Raw genomic sequence first — 20,982 nt, forward strand, 5'->3', positions numbered from 1 at the left:
GCTGCCATGTCCTGCCGCAGAAGTGGCTGCATTTCCGCAGGTGCCACATTCATCACTGCAGCCTCTTCCTTGTGGGATGAGGCTCAGATCTGCCCAGCTTCTGATTCAGTCTCTTCTTGTCTCACCAGGTGTGATGAAGTTCTAAATGCAAAGCATGATCTGGGTTTATTTTTTTAAATACCTCCCATATGGTCTAGCGGTTAGGATTCCTGGTTTTCACCCAGGCGGCCTGGGTTCAACTCCCAGTATGGGAAGTTTCACTTTTGATTTAGTTGGGGATTGGTCCTGCTTTAAGCAGGGGGTTGGACTAGATGACCGCCTGAGGTCCCTTCCAACCCTGAGATTCTATGATCTCATCCCCTGCCCCACCAGCCCTGCACTTCCAGGCATGATCAAGAGATGCAACAGCCTCCCCAGAGAGCAGCAAGCACCAGGAATACCTGGGTGGTGGGCAATGACCATCCTCATCCAGAGGTTCAGCAACCAGCTTCCTACACTGACCATCCCCACGGGCAGCCCCTGCGATAACACTCAGAGGGCTCTCAGCAACCTATGAGCTATTGCCAGAATGAGATGCGGGGGAGCTGTCACTGCCACTGGATCCTGGTCTGATCACAACTGAGCTCTAAAACTGCTACTGTGACTATTCGATCTCATGACTTTTACCCTCCTGTTACTCTCTTTTTCTCCACAGCCCTGCCTAAGGGCCATAGGTTCTCTCGAGGTTTGGGGTCACAGCCCCTGTCAGTGAGGTAGACACAAAAAAGACACAGACATTTTAAAAAAATCCTGCCTTGGCCAGAGAAAAAATAACACAGACCCAAGGCAGCTTCCACTGGGTTACCATATTTGAGAGGGGGTCTTATGCTGTACCCCTATGGCATAAGACTATAAACTCTCTGAGGCTGGGACTGTCTCCTTTTCAGTGCTTGTTCAGAGATCAGCACCATACGGCCTTAGGCATCCACCATAATATGACTGTTTAATAATCAGCAAACAGTTTGAACTGCAACACACAGCAGCTGGCAGCCTGGTTCTATCAGAGTTACTGCTTTAGTGAAGTCACTACTATGCCAACAGGAGAGCATGAATTGTGCTGTGGGCTGAACTTTGTGGGGCCTATGTAGTGGAAGAACCATATTAGAGTCCCAGAGGGAAGGCATTCCCTGTCTATATCAGTGAGACCAGTTGCACTGGGTGTCAAGCTGCCTGCAGTGGCTCAAAAGCATGAGTACCAATGTCAGGGCAGACTGTTAGGAAGCAGGGCACAAACCCCAAACTGGTTGTGAGTTTATACTTAGATTACCCCAACCAATTATTAAGTGTAAACTCCTCAGGCACTGTAACAGCCTAATCATGGAGTCACAGACAGTCCCCTTCAGTACTCCAATGTATTTTGGCACCCTTGTAAGCGTACTTTTGTGGTAGATCGTCCCTTACACCAAGAACCACAGCAATATTCAGGCCACTCCCAGTCCCAAAGGACTAGTCATTTACCCCAGGTCAATTAGATCTCACACTGAAGACAGCACTTGTAACCAATCTGATAATAAACTGTCTCAAGATTCATTAAATAGGAACAGGAAATAAGAGAGTTATTTCCAAGGTTAAAGCAGGTAAACAAAGAAACACAAATTCATTCTAATCTTGAGTTTCAAAAGATAATAGGGCCCTAGAGCCCAGGCTTCCATCCAAGCCTGGAAGTGTACACATCATGAAACAGCCCCACAGCCCAAGCCCCATGAGCCCGAGTCAGGTAGCATGGGCCAGCCACGAGTATCTAGGTGCTGTGTAGACAGATCCTTAGAATCAAAGACAGTTTCCCTGGTTATTAAGTTAACATGAACTACAATCACTATAGGAAATCTCTACACACCCAGCACATTCAGTGTCTGAGCTGCACCCCTAACTGTGGCAGTGCTCAGTGAGTGTCACTCCAGAGGACTGGGCTGAGAGCCAATCCCAAGGAGATCCTGCATCAACAGGGATGGCTGCTGCACTCAGCATGGAGTTAAAACTCCATGAGGGAACACATGGCTCATTGGCCAATCCAACTTTTAGATCCACTGGGATTTGTAGGAAAAAATATTCAAAAAAGATCGAGATCTAGACAGAAAATCCCCATTGTGACGGTAAGGAAATAACCCAACAGGAAAAGTCTCCCACTCCAATATTAGTCTCAGTTGTACCTGGTCAGGCCCCAAGAAAGGTGGGGTGTCAGGTGGCGTCAGTGTCTTGTAGAAGCAGCATGTCTTTGGTGACACATCAGACTGACAATTGGCCTGCCTTGCCTTCAGGTACGCCTGCCTCAGCTCCTTGATCTTAGAACGGCACCGCTCTGTGTTCCTTTCTTGCCCCTTCTCCTCCAGGCCATGAGAAATCTGCCCAGAGGAATCAAAGTTCCTACAGCTGGAGCGGAGCTGCGACTGCACAACCTTCTCTCCCCACAGAGCCAGCAGATCCAACAACTCCGGTGTACACCAAGCACAAGAGTGTTTGCTGTAGGGAGCCGGCACTGTCAGCTGGGAAGACAGCTGCGATGTGAGCTGTTCAGGAGGAGCAAACAGGAAGTGGAATTTCAAAAATTCTCAAGCCTTTAAAGTAGGGAGAGGCATATGCCTGTGTAACTGGCTGCAGGGCAGCGGAGTTCAAAATGGTGACCAAAGTGGTCAAGATGGGCATTCTGAGACACCTCCTAGCGCCCTCTTGTGGCGACGTAAGAAACACAGGGTCCGTTGCTCTAACTACATCACAAAAAGCTCTATGCCGCTCGTCGAGGTGGTTTTATGATATCGGCGGAGCAGGAGAGCTAGATCAGCGGGAGAAGCATTTCAGCGTGTACCTCCACTGTTTTGTTGACGAAAGCTGACTTTTCTCGACAAAAGTGTATAGTATCCTAAGTGTGTTAGCTTTGAGGTACCTGACTTGACACTGTAAGAGGATGCTGACTTTCCAAAAGTGCTGAGCCACTGCTCTGTGAAAATCAGGCCTTTTTGAAAAAACGTGTCACCTGCAGAGCACCTCAGGTCAGTCCCTTTTGAAAATGTAGGCCCCAAATCCATGTTTTGGCACTTAATCGTGATAGGAGAATTTTTAGAGGTACCGAGTACCCACAACTTACCTTGAACTCCCAGTCACTTGGTCCTGCTCAGCGTGTGTTGAGGTGGAGGTGGGGGACACTGGGCTGGACTAGATGACTTCTGGAGGTTCCTTCCAGCCATATATTTCTATAATTCTACATAGCGTAACTTCCGAGACTACATTAATTGTGATTGCTGGGGTATTAAATCAAATTAAGTAACAGGTTTAATGAACCAAGTGTTAGATAATGTAGCTCACACTGATATCGTGCAGTAAACAACATTCTTAGCTCTTTAATTTTAAAGACAAGAAAATAATGTAAAGTATAAGGCAAGTGATCGCAAATTATGAAGGCAAGGAAACTTGGCAAAGAAAGTAATTATGTTAATAGTACAGTGTGAATTAAAGAGTTATTGCTTACATGAATAAATGAGCAATCCACAGGTTCTCAGGCATTAGGACATATTAACTCACTAACGACTGGCCAATTCCTAGGTCCCAAAAACTGAGGATCACAGGAGGTTTCCTGCAGGGGCAGGTGACATGTTATCATTGGGAGCAAGGCCTGAGCAGCCAGAAACTTTCCCTGATCCTTGACATTGGGGGGTTTCATGCAACAGACTAAACACAGCAGATGCTTACAGCCACTCTGCCTTTGTATAACGAACCTATATGTTAAATAATTACAAACACATGAGAGCACTCTGACCCATGGTGAATATTCTAACAATACTTCTAAATTAGTCTTACACCAGAAAACTTAGCAAACACTACAGCAAGCCACTGTGCAAACAACTGTTGACAAACCAATTACCCGCAGGCTGAAGGCCCCTTTAGAAGGTGGAAGAGAAGGTGAGTCATGAACAAAGTGGTGACTTTTTGTGAATCACATACTGCAGTCTACAAAAGCAGTGAGAGGTCACGGAGAGTGATGGCTCGTATGGTGTAATAGAGCAGCTTCCAGGCCAGAGCTTGGAGCAGTGTCTGATGGCACAGCCTCCCGGGATGTTTGCATTTGGACAGATAGTGAAGGTGACAGGGGTGAAGTTGAACACAGGGTGGGTAAATCTGCTGGAGATTGAATAGGATGGGATGGGACAGAGCTCTTTTGAAACTAGATGGCCTTGTTTTCCACATACCCTGGGAGGGTCACAGCTGCTGCTCAGAGTGGATGTAGAGTGGGTTTTACAGAGCAGGTTGCATAGGAAGGCTGTAGGTGACAACAAAAAGTGACCCCTGTCCCCACAGGGGGAAGTGGAGCCTGATCAGAAAAGCTGCGTCAGCAATCTTTCCTAATGAGCCGTTCCTCCCCCTTGCACTATCAACCATCCACTGCTATGGGGTCAGAGAGCATCTTGTAGCTGATCAGGAAGTAGGGGTAGCACTGGCAGTTGTCAGAGATCACATACACTTGGGTATTGCTTTTGCTGTTGACCCAGGAGTTGAAGAGCTGCCCACCAGGCACCCTGGGCAGGGGGTGGCGGAAAAGTTTATGCCCAACAGCAGTCTTGCCCACCAGCACCTTGGCCAGGAACATGTAGCGTAGCCCGGCCTTGCTCGCCTGGCCGTGGCGGTGTGAATAGATGGCACTCTTGGAGAAATAGCAGCCCCTGCCGTAGATTGGGGCATGCAGCCTTGAGAAGCTGGGGTCAAAGTTGTTCTGGCAGATGGGCTCCAGGAAGTCAGCAGCACTCCCATAGAAGAGGTGCTTCTCCAGCTGGTGTTTCTCCTGCAGTGAACATGCATGGGACATGATGGCCTTCTTCCTGAAGGAGACACAAAGGGAAAAAAAGCAGGCTTAGATCCTGCCCAGAGGGGATGTTTGGGGAAACTTAGAGGCCTAACTCCCCCCAACTCCCTCCATCTCCACTTACTCAATAGATAAAGGCCAAAAGCTTGAATGGGAAAGACTTAGGGGGTCAGTCTTCCCCAGCCCTCAAGGATCCATCCAACAATGACACAAGTGCATCCAATGTCACTTGAGCAGATTAGGATCTGCCCACCACTGCACAAATATTCACATTCAAGTGCACTATCTGCACCAGTGCACATGCATGGACCCTGCAAACAACCCAGTGCACTAGGATCCATGCACCCATTCCCGAGGATGCATCCAAATATGCAAACTCCAGTGCAGCTGAATCTACCTACACTCCAGCACAAGGAATTGCCAAATGAGAAGCAATCATGCTCACGCTGGTGTGCTAAAATCCCACCTGAGGAAACAAGCACTAATATTCACACCCTCGCACACTAGCTCCTTCAGTCAGACTCCTGTGAGTGCACACCTTAGCGCACTAGCTCCAGGGCTCATGCTCCTAGGCTTCCAGCGCCATGGGTTCTGCACCCTAAAGCACTGACATTAGGTTTTACACTTCCTGCCGCGAGCATGGTGAGCTCCACACGTATAGGCACTAGCTCCAGCATCCCCCCTCTGGCACTCGGGCTAGGGTTCTCACGCTCACATATGTACACGTACAAGCACAATCTCCCCACAACATTTCTCTTTATACCTGGTATATTTTTCCCAGAGATCATCGTTCCGGATTCGGTAAATCCCCAGCACCAGTGCCTTTTCCTCTGAGACAGACTGATGGAAGAGAGCACAAACTCTGTGGTATGCAACCTCTGTTGGTAGCACCTCCATCTGCAGGAAAGCCTGGCCATCTGGTGGCTTCGGGACCCAGGCAACAGGATAGGATCCACAGTAGCCATCCTTTGGATTCTCCCCGAGGACGTCAGAAGTGGAAGGAACTGTTCCCCAGGGTCTTCTTGGGAGTGTCCTAGGGAGACAGTGAGACAAGAATTAATCTCCTCTGAATGCTGTTATATTCCTTTAGGACCATGGTTGCCAGGGGAGTCACTTACATCAGCTGTGGCACCATACTGAGGAGGGGACGGTAGGAAGGTCGGCGCTGGACCAGGCGGACGTATCCCTTATCCCGGTTCCATTGCACATGGCGCTTCAGATCCACAATGAAGAAGTGGCCCTGGCGTTCAAAGGTGTAGCTGTCCTTGTCTTGCTCATAGGCAGCAAGGAGACCTTGGGAGATGGGCTGAGGGGGAAAGGAAGAGAAGGTGTACAGGGAGAGTGCTCCAAAAAGGAAAGCCAAGGACCCACACACACTGCTCCTTAGGCTGCCACCTTCATCAATAATTCTTTAGCTATCTGGGGAAGCCAGAGGCAAAGATCTGCCAGTATCCAGCCTGTCTTCATCTTGACTAACTATGACCTGGTTTTAAACCTTTCCTTTCCCTACAGCATCCTTTAGCCTTTTCAGCCTGGTTTTCCCTCAGGCCATAGCAGAGAAACTCCTTTCTCTTCCTGCCAACGAAAGCTCCTTCCCCATCCTCAGTATCTCCCCTCCACAAACCTTCTCTCCTCTGTCTGTGCCCCTCAGTGTGTCTCCCCCTTTGCTGTTGTTTCTGCTTTAACTACAGTATGTAATTCCCTTGCATACCTCAGTGAGGCATTGTTGGGGAAACGCATTGTATGATATACATGACGCAGGTTGGATTGCCGTTCCCTTTTCCTCACCTCCTCATACTTCTTCCAATTGTCATTGCTCTTCCAATAGGCTGCCCACTCTGTGGGGAAGTGGGGATTCTCCTTTGGATCAGAGGTGTTGGAAAGTCGCCGCACTTTGTCATAGGGTCCGATGAAGCAAACCAGCTTCATGGAGTGCAGAAAAATGCTCCCAACAGCACCGCCTCTGTGAGCGGGAAAAGGATACAGTAAACAATAATTCCTCCATTACCTCCTACTAGGAGAGGCCAGGACTGGAGGAGCTAGCAGCTTCCCCTGCACCCAGTGCTCCTGCCCAGTTCTCTACAGCACCTCCTGCTGGGTGAGGCCAGGACAGCAGTAGAGTGGGAGCTCCTGGCAGCCAGCACTGTGGCCTACACCGTAGCTCTCAATTTGGGATCCACGCTTCTAGTGCAAATTACCCCTTCTGTAACCTTAGTTCCTTGAGTCTATTTCTGATGTAAAATAATTTTCAACAAGAAAAGTGAGGGGAGTCCCACACATGTGGGACATAAGGGACCTGGGGAGTGGAATGAATGAAAGTGGGGAAACGTGCAAGGTATTCCCTATGCTACATCCCAGATTGGGGCAGGGACTTGAGACACCATGAGCTCCCTATACTCAGCACCTCTCCCACTGTTTCCTACAGCTCTTCCTGCTGGTCGATTCCAGGACTGGAGTTTGGCTTCCCATCACTTACTTGTCCACAAACTTAATCTGCTCTTTTCCAGTGTCGCAGTAAAGTTTCTCTAGGTGCCGCTGAGCTGACTCGCTAACACTCTGCCAGGCATTGCTGTCCCTCCGCCTAATCTGCCAATGGTAGGGATAGTGGGTGTGGTGGAGGGGGCAGCTGTCCCCCTGGGTGCAGCCCCCCAGCAGGAAGCGGTCACAAATCTTAATTTCATCTCTTGGATGAATGTGAAATCTGACCCCATTGTCACCACCCAGATACTCGGAGGCCTCCTCGGGGCTCTGGGAGCTCTCTCCCTTGGCCGTGCGCATGCGTTTTTGGGGTGGGCTGTTGGGAATGGTACTTTCACTGGCTGAAGAAGCAGATGTCTGAGGGGAGCCAGAGCGCTCTTCATGGAAGGAATCCAACTCCTGGGAGAAAGAGTAATTTTGAAATGTAACCCTGAGGCACAGAGTAGCTCAATGCAGGGCCTCTAGCTTGAACCCCCCACTCCTACTCTGCATGCACCCATGCCACAATGGGGCCTCTCCTCTGATATATCGCAATAAACCACACACACACAGTCCTCCCCAGGGACCCCAACTCCTGTTCACACCTCTAACTCACACACACAGTGCTCTACAGTGGAACCCTATCCCGATATACATAAAGGTAACTTGGCCCTAAATCCACAGGATGGGTCACCCCTATCTGGGACTTTAACCTCCCTTTCAGCACAAATGTAGCTCCCTCCCGTGGGACCCCAACCCTGCCCCCCAGAGATCTTTTCCTCTCCTGGGGGAACCGATTCCCAGCATGGCACAGCCTCTGCCAGCCCCTGTTCCCCACAGAGATTCCCATTGGCAAACACCTGCTGGGGCTGACTGGGGGAGGCACTTCTTGTCCTCAGTTGGCCTGGTAGCCCTGTGGAATTATTCTGCCCCATCCCTCTCCCTGTGGCTCAGGCTGTAGCCACCCCTCCCAAACGCCTGGCCTGCGTCTTGCTGCGTCTCTTTGAATATGGGGATTCCGCACTGTGCAGGAACAAGGGGTTTAGAACATTGGAACATGTTCTGCTCTGATTGGTGGGAATGGGGGGGGGTCCTCTGCTCTGATTGGTGGTTTACGATTAGTGTTTAATAGGTGTAAAAAAGGATAGGAGAAAAACTTGATCCCACTTTTCTTGTGACTGGGCAGTAGGGTAAAGTCCAGCTCTACCTTAGATATATTAAAATGAAGTGTAGAGTCTAAAGAGGCATTACATGCCTCTCTCTGTTACATATCAAAAGGTATAATACAGTCCCATGTGTATATTAATGAAGGGAGGAGCATGAGCAAGCATCTCTCTTCCCTTCTGCTGAGTATTCAGTGGGCTAGTATAATCTACACGTCCCAACTACTGCCATCGCCACCAAATATTAAGGAGTCTGGTAAAATACTTTTTCCCATTGGGACATATTGTCTGGGGATTGTATAGTACTCCAGACCCCTGAAGAATAACTAGGATGGGTAATGCTAGAACGCAAAAGGGAAGAGACCCGGGGTGGAAATGGGATTTGAGGATGAAACAGTCAGTAGTTTCAGCCCTAAAAGGTAGGTTTTTGTAGAGCTAGATTGTATTTCGATATAAAAATGGATGTAGGGAATTGTAAAAGGGAGGAAGGAGAAGAGTTTTACAAAAACCAATATGAACAAAATTAAAACACAAGTAATGAGAAGAGAGAATACTTTCTTATACTTTAAATGTGTGGTTAACGCCAGGTGACCAGAGAGTGAAACTGACCCAGAGCAGAAATGAAATTGACCTCATGTAAGGTCATTCTCCAAGATGAGTGAGGGGCAAAGGGTAAATGAACAGCATAAAGAGGGACGAGAGAAATACATTAATTTTTCTTACATTTCTTTCAGAGTTAATAGCCTAAGGGGGTAGTTATAACATAAGGAACACATTATTTTTATCCTGATACCATCCCTTTAAACAATGCATTTACTGTTAGAGCCTTATTTAACTGCTTCCTGTTTTCTTTTTTAGGCCTCAGCTCTGTTTGTTGTGTAAAGTTCTAATAAAATATTCTGTAACCCTTTGCTAATTTGTGTCTCTCTGTCACCTTGATGGACCAGCAAAATGGGGAGAAGTTGTTTAACTGGTTCTTTTCTTCAAACCAGAGGATTCTGATAACAGTGATGTTACAATTCAGGGTAGTGACCTCATGTGGAATTTGTGATGGCATTGGTGCTATAAGGCAACTCAAATTCTTACTCACAGTTTCCCCAGTGCTTGGAGTTTCCAGAAAATTTTGCTGCAATTATCATTTTTATCATGGAAATGTGAAGAAACAAATCAAAGTTGCTCTGAGTTTATTGAGCGTTTTGTACTTTCAAATCAGTGCATTTAAAAGAGGGGTTCATCCAAGGAGGCATGGAGAGCGCTCTGTGAAAACTGAGTCTGTAGATGCCAATTACCGGTTAGGCAGGCACCAGTTTGAGGTCGGGATATCTGCAGTGGGTACCATGGTGTATGGCAACACATAATATGCTGCAGGGCTCTGTGATCAAGGTGTCGAGTGTACTCAAGCTCACTGAGGGATTTGAAAAGCAATGATTCCCAAACCGTGCTGGACACTTAAATAGTATGAACAGGCTCATTCTGTACTCATGCCACCAGCACAATGAGTTAGTTAAGAGAAATTCTGCTGCTTCATTGTGGTGCAAGCTGTGGTGGACCATTGCAGACAGTTCTTGGATGTCTGTAAGGATTGAGCCGGAAAAAGGTATGATGTCAGAACTTTTTAAGTCTGATTTTTTTTTAGGCATGGACATAATGGCACATTCTTCTCTCCTCACAACATTGACATCCACAGTGTACCCACCCCTACCGGTATTTTGGGGACCCTGCATACTCTCTGCTTTCTTGGTAACAAAGCCATACATAGACTCAACAAAGCCAGATGAACAAAGGTTTCACCACAGCGTTAACACATGCTGGATAGTGATGGAGCGTAGCTTTGACCAGCTTAAAATGAACTGGAGAGTCAGAGATTTAAAGGCCAGAAGGGACCATTCCATCCCCTAGTGGGACCTCCTTATGCCCACCTACACATGTTGATATTGGTGTTACAATAACTGCATGCTGCAGTCTCTACAATATCTGTGAAGGTGGGGCAATACAATTGACCATATATGGGTTGAGGTGGCTGCATTCCTTGCTGCAAATGTTCAGCAGCTAGACAGACAGACTAGGGCACCTGACACTGCAAGTTCTGCATTCCAAGCACTCATGGGAGAGTGTGTATGAACAACCCTTTCCGATGGGCTCTCTTCCCCACAACCCTGACTCCTGGAGAAGAACAGCCAGTCAAAGCTGCTGAAGAAGGCAAGCAGAGCTCTCCCCCTCACCACTCAGGAGCCAGAGGAGTTTTCAGGATGGGAGGGAGCAGCTGTCACCTTCCTCACAGGAGGGGAGGTGGGGGCAGAACTAGCTGATCAGCTCGATTCACCGCTGGGCTGGGGGAGCACAGAATTAATTGATTAGAATGTTGGCTTTTTTGGGAAGCTGGAAGCTCTGAACCATCAGGCAGCCAGAGAGCTCCTGCAGCAAGGCCAGAATCACCTTCCTGTATGAATCTGGGGGAGTTGGCAGCACCACACCTGTCACACACACGGAGGAGGCGAATGCAAAAATCAAAAGACCAACAATTATAATATCCTTTTTTTTTTCAAAAATCCCATCGTTTTGGGGGCCAGGCATGATTTTTCACCTTGTGGGGTTGGCAATGCTGGCATCTGGTCACCCTCTTTCCTCTCACTGCCTGTGACATCTACCCAGCACCATTTTTTAAATCAAACAGATTTTTTTAGTTTAACAAACTGTCATTTCTATAAGAGGAGAGAAACCTGTTTCAAAATAACAAAAAGCAAGCATGTTTGGCCTACCCATTTTACCAGGAAAGTCTCAATTTCATCTTTGAATTTCCATCCTGGTGATAAATTGTATAGTCAATTGCTTGATCACACTTTGATTCATTATGAAATATATTCAAGTCCCCTAATGACCAATGTCAGTCAGGTTTATTGCTCTAAGCCAAAAATAATATAGTGCAGGGAAAAGGTTCAATAAGAAAGCAGGCTCCAGGAAGCTGTCTTGTGCGGCATTGTTACACTCACAGCCTGCTCCCCAAGTTGCACATTTCAGCTAGGGGTACTTATATGATGATTTTACAAGTTACAGAACTTTTTGCCTGTCACTAAAATCCAGCCCATCAGTTTGTCCCACTTCCTTCGCTTGTTCTGTTCCTTTTCTCATCTTTCTTTTGGGTACTAGCGCTGCAGGTACCAGTCCGTGAAGATACCGTCCCCAGCAGCTTGTACCGAGACAGAGAACAAATGTATCTTGATTTTGACAAGTTTCCTAGCAGCGTATGCCAAATGCTGAGTTGTGCTATTGCAGGGAATTGTGGGATGTAGCTCAGCATGAGTGAACAGAACTCTGGGAAAAACAGGCAATTCAGCTCTTAGAACTTGCAGGCATTTGTAGAATGTGGTATTTTCTAACATAACATAAATGTGTTGGCCACCAATCCTTATTCTTAGGACTATTTTAGCCATAATTTCACCCTTACAGTTATATTGATGCCTATTTGTATTATTCCTGACGTCCTCCTGGTTTTGTATTTATCATCATTTTCCTCCCTGTCTCCATTCTTCATCCGATCATTTTCAGTAACAAACTCTACTTTTTCCAACCACAAATTAAATGCAGACCCCATAGTCCTTTAGAGTAAAGACCAGAGAGGAAGAGAAGAGGGGAAATTATTGTGGTGTTTGGTTCCCTAAGCTTTAAAAGGGGGAATGTCTTTCCCTCTTCCATGGCTAAAGAGAGGGAATTGATGCAGGGCTACAGTTCAAGGTGGTGGGGGAGGACAAGCTAAGCAGAGGGTGCCTATATCCCCTGTGTGATGCAGAGCCATCACTCAGATTCATTCTCTACCATTCAGATGCCAATTAAAACAATTGCAGAATCTTGGATCAGTCATAAAGTGGAATTATAGAATCATAGACTTGTAGCAATGTTGGGCTGGAAGGAACCTTGAGAGGTCAACTATTACATCCCCCTGCGCTGTGCTTATCTTCTTTTCCTTTACGTTTGTAACTGGTCGCTTACTGGGAAAGATACTGCTCCATTGGATTCTCTGGCCATTTTGGGAATGATATGGCCAGCTGCTGGGAAAGCTCTTCCTTAATAGGCCACCCCCAGGCCTTAAAAAAAAGGAGCCAATTTTTTCTGCACCTGCTGAGAAAACTTTGCTGCCCACAGATTCACTTTGAGTCATTGTCTGCTGGGACGTGGCACAATGTTTGGTACTCAGAAAAGATTTGAATGAAGGATTCCCATCCAAAGGCCTTTTCCAGCTGAAGGTCAGAAAAGAAACAAAACAAAAACATAATTTAAAATACAATTCCCTTCCCTAGTATTTTAGAAAAAATTTCCTGAACAATGAGTAAGTCTTTCGCTGCTGGGTGGAGCAGGCCCTGATCTTCACTTGGAATATTTTTCTTTTCTTTTCTACAAATGTGACTGTCTGAAAAAGTCTAAGTACATGTACAAAAATAAAAATAACTCTTTAGCACTATTAAACTAGTTCGCAAACACTTCTCTAAAGAGCTTTCTATTTGCTGTTTTAATTCTATATATTCATATGAAAACACACACATAGACAGCTTGTTTATATAACATCTTTCATCTGGAAGGATCTCACAGCACTTTACAAAATACCTACCCGTCCCTCTTTGCACACACATCCATCCCTCTATGCACACACACACAGAGTCATGGAGGAATCCCTTCTCCTGTCACTGAAATGCAGGCATCTGGAACACATCTGTTTGTACAGCATCACTCCAGTTCATACTTTAGGCCAGAAAAAGATGCAGAAGATGTTTACACTGCAGGGTGAATGACAGCAGAACAGGAGGTTGGCAAGGATAATCAGAGCTAACATACTCCTGCAAAGACAGCCATGGTAGGCTTAGGGCATGATTTTAAAACCTTCTGACTTTGTGGGTTACTGTTAATGTTTACACATCTGTTGGGTAGTCACAACACCGACTAGTTTTGCATGTAAATTTGATACTTCGCACTCACAAGAAAGAATGGGCACAAATGTATGTAATATTGCAGCAGTAAAATTGGAGGTCAGGTTTAATTAACTACCCAGGGTCCCAGGCTTGTATTGCCTGCACTGAAGACTATGCTGCTGTGGCTTCACTGCTACCGGTACCCACGCTAAATAAATTAAAGCTAGCTCAGGTATGTCTTTGTGTGCTGCAATCACACAACCTGATGCAATGTAGACATGCACATTGTATTAGCTGACAAGCTGTGCTGACTCAGGCTGTATGGGTATGTCTACCCAGCAACTAGACCATCATGGCTGACCCATGCCAGCCGACCTGGGCTCACGGGATTAGGGCTGCAGGGCTGTTTCACTGCTGTGTAGATGTCTGGGCTTGAGTTGGCGCTTGGATTCTAGGACCCTGCAGGGTGGGAAGGTGCCAAAGCTCCGGGCTGGAGCCACAGCCATCTAGCTGTTCTGTAAACATGCCCTATACCTCCTGACAGGCCAGCCAAATCAAGCGAAAAGCACCACCACACTCGAGGAAAGGGGTTGTGTGTGTGGCTGCATGGAAGGGATGCAAGTTAGGGACAACACTTGGGTTATCACTCGAGACAATTCTGCAGTGAAGACAAGCCCTCAGCATATCTGACCCCTGTCTACCTTTGAGTTAAAGCTGTTTGCTTTCCAAACAAGAACATCTTTTCAGGTTTTGTTCATACGGGAGAACAGGGATCAAGTAGCTTGTTTGAGCACAGCGCTGCAAATAATAAGAGACAGTGGTCATCTTTCCTTGGGCAACATCTCTTCCGCCTGCGGAGATTGTGGAGATACGGAGATCAGCCTAGTTGAGAGTAGCTTAGCTTCAAATCCACTGAAACTGCCATCTTTCATAAAGTTAGAGATGACTGCCATCTTTCATAAAGAAACAAACTGTGAGATTGTAGCAGCTGCTTTTGTGATCAGATTAAAACAGATCCCCTAAAACAGGTACAACTATGAAAATTGGCAAGTTTTGCTCTCAGAGGGCTTCTACTACCTATTACCAACGCTTCAGTTAGAGCACAGAGCCATTAGGACCTACTTTCTAACAGGTGTTTCATTAGTGAACTGTCATAAAGCTGCATTTGCTTTCTAAACAACTGAAAGCAGCATTTTGCTGATACACAACACACCACTTTCCATCCTGCTTTAAGAGCTTTTGTGCATGCATATCTCCAGAGCCACATTATCTACCAAACTACCGAAAGCTTGATTGAGTGCCCTAATTTAACAGAAGGTCCCAATGGACCAGCTCGATTCTTTCCATCCCCATTCACCATGGTTCACTCCCACAGCAGTAGGTGCAATGATGCATAGGTTAACTGTTATCCTACATCTGCCTGCCAGTCTCTCTCTCTAAAAAACTACTGTATTCTTCCCCTGAGCTGGCTGCATTTCAGTATCAGGTGATGTGACATGTATAGAGGAAAATCTGAGTCACACAAGTAATCCTTACTCACATGGCTAGTCCTCTGAAGTCAATGGAATGATGCATATAAATAAGGATCTTCAAGATCGGGTTGTAACTTTAATGCACTAGGGTCCCTTTAGAAATATTGATCCTAGAGAAAGGTAAAATGTTATGATTATTATTCTTGCCAGTAGCTATTTGAACATCTGCCACAATCCTCTCTGGCCTTGGAAAAGTTGCTGGTTTGACTGCCAGTTTGGCTATGGCTGTCAAGATCTGCTCCCAGAGGAAAAGCAGAGTCTCTTGGTTCTCTATATTGCGGGTGTCATCAGCAGGTACTGTCAGGATGATGTTCCAACTAGCCAGTTCAGCCCAGGGAGCAGGGTAGTGACGGGCGGTGTCCTGCCAGGCAGATATGCTGGTTTCCCCTAATTCAGCATTTAAAGCCAAATGTCATTGGCTGAAAAGATTTTTTATACATAAATAAAAGAAGGACGGCTCCACCAAAACCCAACCAATAGAATCATCCTAACTTCATAGTCCCTCTGGATAGGGTTGTTTCTATCACACCAACTGGTAGACTTCGTGGAGATGTATTATAAAACGTGCTGGGGACTGATTAGCTCCAATGACACCCTCATGTATGACACCCACTGTTTGGCTGAAGAGTGGAAACATTTTTAATACCAAGCCACTTCAAATGAGGCTAGGAAGCTCAGATACGCAGATGGTGATGATGTCACAGAGGTGGGGGGTAGACAGACCAATAAAATAGAACTCCAGGCTAGGAACAGAACACTTTCTGCAATGAGTTTATGGGCAATTCCCCTGGTGCAACATTTATCCCTAGGACTATGCTGTCTCCAGCTGCAGACGATATAACATGCGACCATGGAAAATGCAGGAAAATGTGGCCAAGTCAGCAGCATGGAAATATGTCTTTATTCTTTTGTCTTCAGTTAGGAATAGTGTCCACTTATTAAGCCTGAAAAAGAAGCCCGCATAGCCCGTTCTGTGGTGACAGATATTTGGCCCAGTGTTCATTTCTCTGTCACTAGGACGTAGATGAGGCCACCCCACAGACTAGGGACTTCCATCTTTGCAGTTTCAATGTTAAACTTCTGATGACCACAGGAGGGCGCTTCAGCTCCTCTGCATCCCCGAGGTCATCAGAGTGACAGCCAATCTGCACCTGGAGGAGTTAGGGTTCAGCTAAAGGCACCAGAGAGGCAACAGATTGGAATGGTTCATCCCTGAACCAGGGGTGTAGACAGGGGTGGGTCTGGGTGGGTCGCAGCCCATGCCACTTAGCATCCAGGCCCACTCAAATCACGCCCTGACCCCGCTCCCCAGCAGGTGCACCGGTGGGGCAGAGCAGGGCAAGACCCCGCCCACGGATCCTGCTCTCCAGCAGGAGTGGGGGTGGGGGGGATCGGGGCATCTCCACACCCCGACCGCATTTCTCCAGCAGGAGGGGGTCCTGCAGGCAGAAGGAGTGGGAAGGAACCCCCACTTGTCCTGGCCCAGGACCCCACAAAACTGTAATCCCCTCTGTGTGGGGAAGCGGCCCCCCGTCATTGCCCGCCCACCCAAAAGCCGGGGCCCACCCAGTTTTCCTATCCTAGATATGCCACTGCCCTGAATTTAATATATTTACCCAACTCCCATAAGCAACGCACTCTTCTTTCCATTGGCTAGTGCCAATATTACACAGCACAGGACCCGGTCACGCCTTGGGATAGGCGAGGACCCTTCACGTTGACAGCAGCATGAGAGCAGCATGGAGGAGTTTGAAGGCAGAACTGAGCCCCAAGCGTCTAAACCGAACATTCCAACTAGGTTGCCACAGAGGAAGCAGAATCCTCCTTCCCTGTGCTGATTTACAGGAGGCTTTTCCCTTTGGGGGTGCTTCCAATGTGACTAGGCTTTTGTCTACAGTGGTCATTTGCCCCACCTGTGCCCCCTCACCGGCATCACTGCACTGATGCAAACACTTCATGTGGATGGGCAAAGCCACTATTTGGACCAGTGGAGCTTACCCCTGCTGGAAACAGGGGTAAACTGCACCAGGGCAAATGACTGCAAAATCTGCCGCAGATTACCCTATCTGCACTAGGAGTATGCAACCTCGAGGACTGCCCATTGATGGCTGAAATTGGGGCAAATCCCCAAGGCCTAAGAGAACACGGGATCAAATATTATGCGATCCATGATCTTTTTGTCTTCAGAACCACAGTATTCCCAACTTGTGACTATGCTGTCACCTGTGTGCAAGGAATGTGATTGTGATTGTCAGAGTGGAGTGGGAAGGCTCCTTGTACATCCACTCAGGGACAGGCAGAATCTGTTCCATAGTTAATCCTATTGCTGTCCCCTTAAAGGAATGGAATTGCCTGCCACAGTATAGCATTATGTGGGTTTTATACCTTTCCCTTTACCATTCGGTATGGGCCACTATTGGAGAGCGTTGGACTAGGTGGAACATGGATTGAGTCTGGTGCAGTTACTCTTATGTCCTAATAACAAAGTCCAATAAATCCTGAAGGAAAACAAGTTATTAGAATTAGGAGGCCTGGAGATAAGGGAGGATGGAAGCAGAAGACAGAGATAGACATTTTCAAATGTGAGGGGGAGGCTATAGATTTATGACTGGCAGTGGTGGCTACATCTCTTCCATTCATAGAGACACAAGAGTTTCTGCAGAGAAAGCAGCCTGAAGAGGAGGAAAGACTTGGTCAAAGAAGTGAAGTGCCAGATCTATGTGGCCTGGTGGGAGTAGTCTAGAGCAGATGAAGGAGATCATAGATGATGTGCTGGGTTTGCATATTTTGGTGGAGTAACTTTTGAGAGGAAGAAGCACGGCAGCGTGGCCTCAGGCAATGGAAAGAGCCGCCTTCCAGGATTTTGATGGCATAAACATGAGAAGCAATTGCTCATGTATCTGGTGTCAGCACAGCAAAAGACAAAGTGCAAGTGTAACGCCAACAGACCCCAGTCGTCAATGAGCAGGATCAACCCTAGGATCTCTGGAGTTTAGTGCATGGGCCTCTACCGCATGAGCTAAAAGCCAGCTGCGTGGTAGCTAAGGCTGTGGAGCAGACTCATTTTCTCTCTCTAAGTGGTCTCGGTGCCACTAGATGGGATAGAGCACCACACCCACGAGGTCTGTGGGTTACACAAGGAAATGAGAATGGTTTGTCTGATTGTAATTCAGAGCAATGGAAAGTACTCACCATCAGATTAGCCCTGATGGCAGTGGAGGGGAATAGCAGAGTGGCTGTTTTTCCTGGAGGAATATAGAGTCCAGTGCTTCTCCACGCCGTCATGCCTATAAGAAATCACAGCAGCTGACATGACAGAAACACAGGTAGATCATATGATAGGGGTCATGACCTTCAGAGTTAAGGATGAATAACAGTTTCCATCCAGATTTACGGATTTTGCATGCGCTTATTTTTCTGAAGCTTTTACTTTGGGTGGGTGAAACTTTCCAAGCGTGGTCTATGGCTGAAGTTGAATGTTTCTGATATGTTTGAGCAAAATCCCTTTTGCGTCTTTTGAGTTATGAGAGAATGAAAACTGTACACGGGCTCTTCAAATTACACCCTCAACACCCGTGCGACCCTGTTGCTTTGCACAGGTGTAACTAATGGCATAATTTACAGACCAGGTGGCCCTGCAGTTAGAACTGAAATAACAAATCTGTCTGTGACACAGAAGGCAGAAAAGAGCCCAGGCCTAAATCTTCAAAAGTGACTAGTGATTTGGGATGCCTCAGTGCCCAACCTGAGACACCTCAACTGGGCCTTATGTCCCTAGAGCAGGTGCTGAGCATGCCAGCCAAAGCACCCAACTCCATCCAGAGGCACTGCAGAGACAATCTGATGAAATACAAAGAAAGAAAGAAAGAAAGAAAGAAAGAAAGAAAGAAAGAAAGAAAGAAAGAAAGAAAGAAAGAAAGAAAGAAAGAAAGAAAGAAAGATGTGTCCTACCTTCATTTCTTCCATCTATCTGAACAGTCACAGGATAGGCCAGGGGAGTTTCTAAAGGATTTTGACTCAGGGGAGGTGCTTATTTTTGGAATTCAGGGAAGATATTGTACAGCTCTGCAGCTAAGTGGATTAAAACTGCTTCCTCAAACTTCCCTTTGATGGGGTTTTCTGCACTGACATGGGGGACTCCACCAGCCAGGACCAGCTCAGCTGGCTCCTTCTGAATGGAGAATAAAGGTGGAGAGTCCTGAGCTGGGATCTTTATGAATGCTGTCGAATCCTCCCCCAGCTTCTTGATCCATGAGGAAGATGGGGTTTTAGAGCCTCTTTTTTCTTAAGGTATTGCTGAAATTGAAAGAGTACCCAGCGAAAGTGGTAATGGGAGGAAACATCTTCAAAGCATACAGCCAGGTATTTCAATACCGCAAGGATTTTCTCCAGGATTGCAATTCCAAACTTGTTCAATATTTGGTTGCTGGGATACTCAGCAATGGCATGATGGCCAGTATTGCCTGTAGCCCATGACCAGGCCTGTCCCCTGATCAGCAGTCTACCTCCTTCTGCAACAAACTCCTGCATCTTTTCTGCCCCTCTGTCACTATTGGCTGTGCAGCAATACACACACAGGTTGTCCTCCAGGTCTGCTAGCTCACACAAGATCTTCTCCTGACTTAGCAGAGGGCAAAGGTTTTGCATGTTGTTTCCAAGGCCAACTTTCCCTCCCTTTTCTGCTTCCAGCCAGTGGATAGCGTTGAGGATAAAAGTTTTCATTGCTGGTGCATAGAGCTGTTTCTCGTGACTGGCTACCACAGCACGACCCCTTCCATAGTGAGCAGCTGCAAGAAATGACTGGTGGGAGTCATCTAATCCGACAGGGAATGCTAAAGATCCATGGATCAGCAGGTGAGAGGGGACATTGCTTTCTTCCACCTTTAATTCAGTCATTCCTTTCAGAAGACCCTCTAAATCATTTTTTCTATTTAATCCATGCCTGGAAAAACCAGAGACATCCTTGTCATCGAGAGTGATTTATAATCAAATAATAATACCTAGCTAGTATCTTGCCCTTTCCATCAGTAGATCTTAAAGCACTTCACAAAGAAACTCAATGTCATTATCCCCATTTTACAGATGGGGAAACTGAGGTGCAGAGAGGGGAAGTGACTTCCCGAAGGTCACCCAGCAGCAGAGCTGGGAATAGAATCAAGGTCTTCTGAGCCTTAGTCCAGGGATCTATCCACTAGGCAACACTGCCTCTCCTCTGCCTCTTCCTAAAGGGTGAAAGTAATACTCAGTCGTGTATTTCTTTGTCCGATGTATAATTAACTTCTATGATTCACTGTTTCAGGATATAACTGAGACAAATACCTTGATCTCTTTTTAAAACATTTGAATATTACCCTAGCTAGCGTTAATATTAGGAACAGCATCTGCAGTGATATTAGCAATGTTAAAATGATGAGGGCTATCAACTGCCATGGTGCATAGCATAAACTGACCACTAGCTGGTATCAGGAAGGAAATTCTCACATACACAGGCAAGGATATCACTGCACAACTATGTGACCTATTTCCTATTCCATCATACTCTGAAGCATGTGCTTTAATCCACAGTCTGTCTGGCTATCCAGCTTATTTATACATCTAGATTTTTATAAAGTCTCCCATCACCATGGTATCTGAATAGCTTCCATAAAAAGGCAGCCTCATTAGAGGCCAAGCTCCGAATGAGCATGGATACCCTGTTAACTCCATAGATGATCCCTTCAGCTGTGATGTGGAGCACGCTGGTGAAAGGTGCTGTTTGAGAGACCCTTGTACTGCTGCTGTGTGGGCTCCCCAACAAGCACCACTCCTCAGCTGTACATTCACTTGAAGCGTGGTTTTGCCCTGAAAAGTGACTGCAAAAATAGCACCTTTTTACACAGCAAATCTGCTCCTGGAGCATAACCAGAGGCAAATCTGCTTATTGTAATGACACCGCTCTTAACTCGTGTTCACCCTGCTGAGCCAACACAGCTCCACGAGAGGGAGCAGGAGTCTCTTCTTCCTTGTGACTCATGAGCAGAGTCACTAGCTGCTGTAAGCTCCGACAGCAGGGTCAAATTCCACCCTCATGTACACGTGTGTCCTCCGTACTGACTACA

General features: G+C 46.8%; 1 protein-coding gene, 1 non-coding gene and 1 pseudogene across 2 annotated transcripts; 1 reads left to right on the forward strand and 2 right to left on the reverse strand.

The window, feature by feature from the left end:
• Positions 1 to 182: 182 nt before the first annotated feature.
• Positions 183 to 254, forward strand: TRNAE-UUC (transfer RNA glutamic acid (anticodon UUC)). Its single transcript has one exon. It is a non-coding gene; the product is annotated as a tRNA-Glu (tRNA).
• A 4,148-nt stretch (positions 255 to 4,402) lies between these two features.
• LOC140907613 (protein mono-ADP-ribosyltransferase TIPARP-like) lies at positions 4,403 to 7,609 on the reverse strand. Its single transcript, XM_073333972.1, has 5 exons — positions 7,308 to 7,609; positions 6,620 to 6,794; positions 5,950 to 6,137; positions 5,595 to 5,864; positions 4,403 to 4,847 (listed from the first exon to the last, which is right to left on the reverse strand). The coding sequence occupies exons 1-5, from the start codon at positions 7,607 to 7,609 to the stop codon at positions 4,403 to 4,405; spliced, it is 1,380 nt and encodes a 459-aa protein (XP_073190073.1).
• A 3,188-nt stretch (positions 7,610 to 10,797) lies between these two features.
• LOC140907651 (TRPM8 channel-associated factor homolog) lies at positions 10,798 to 20,590 on the reverse strand (annotated as a pseudogene).
• Between the last annotated feature and the right edge of the window lie 392 nt (positions 20,591 to 20,982).

The sequence above is a fragment of the Lepidochelys kempii genome, chromosome 1 (assembly GCF_965140265.1).
Source record: "Lepidochelys kempii isolate rLepKem1 chromosome 1, rLepKem1.hap2, whole genome shotgun sequence".
Taxonomy (NCBI): Eukaryota; Metazoa; Chordata; order Testudines; family Cheloniidae; genus Lepidochelys; species Lepidochelys kempii.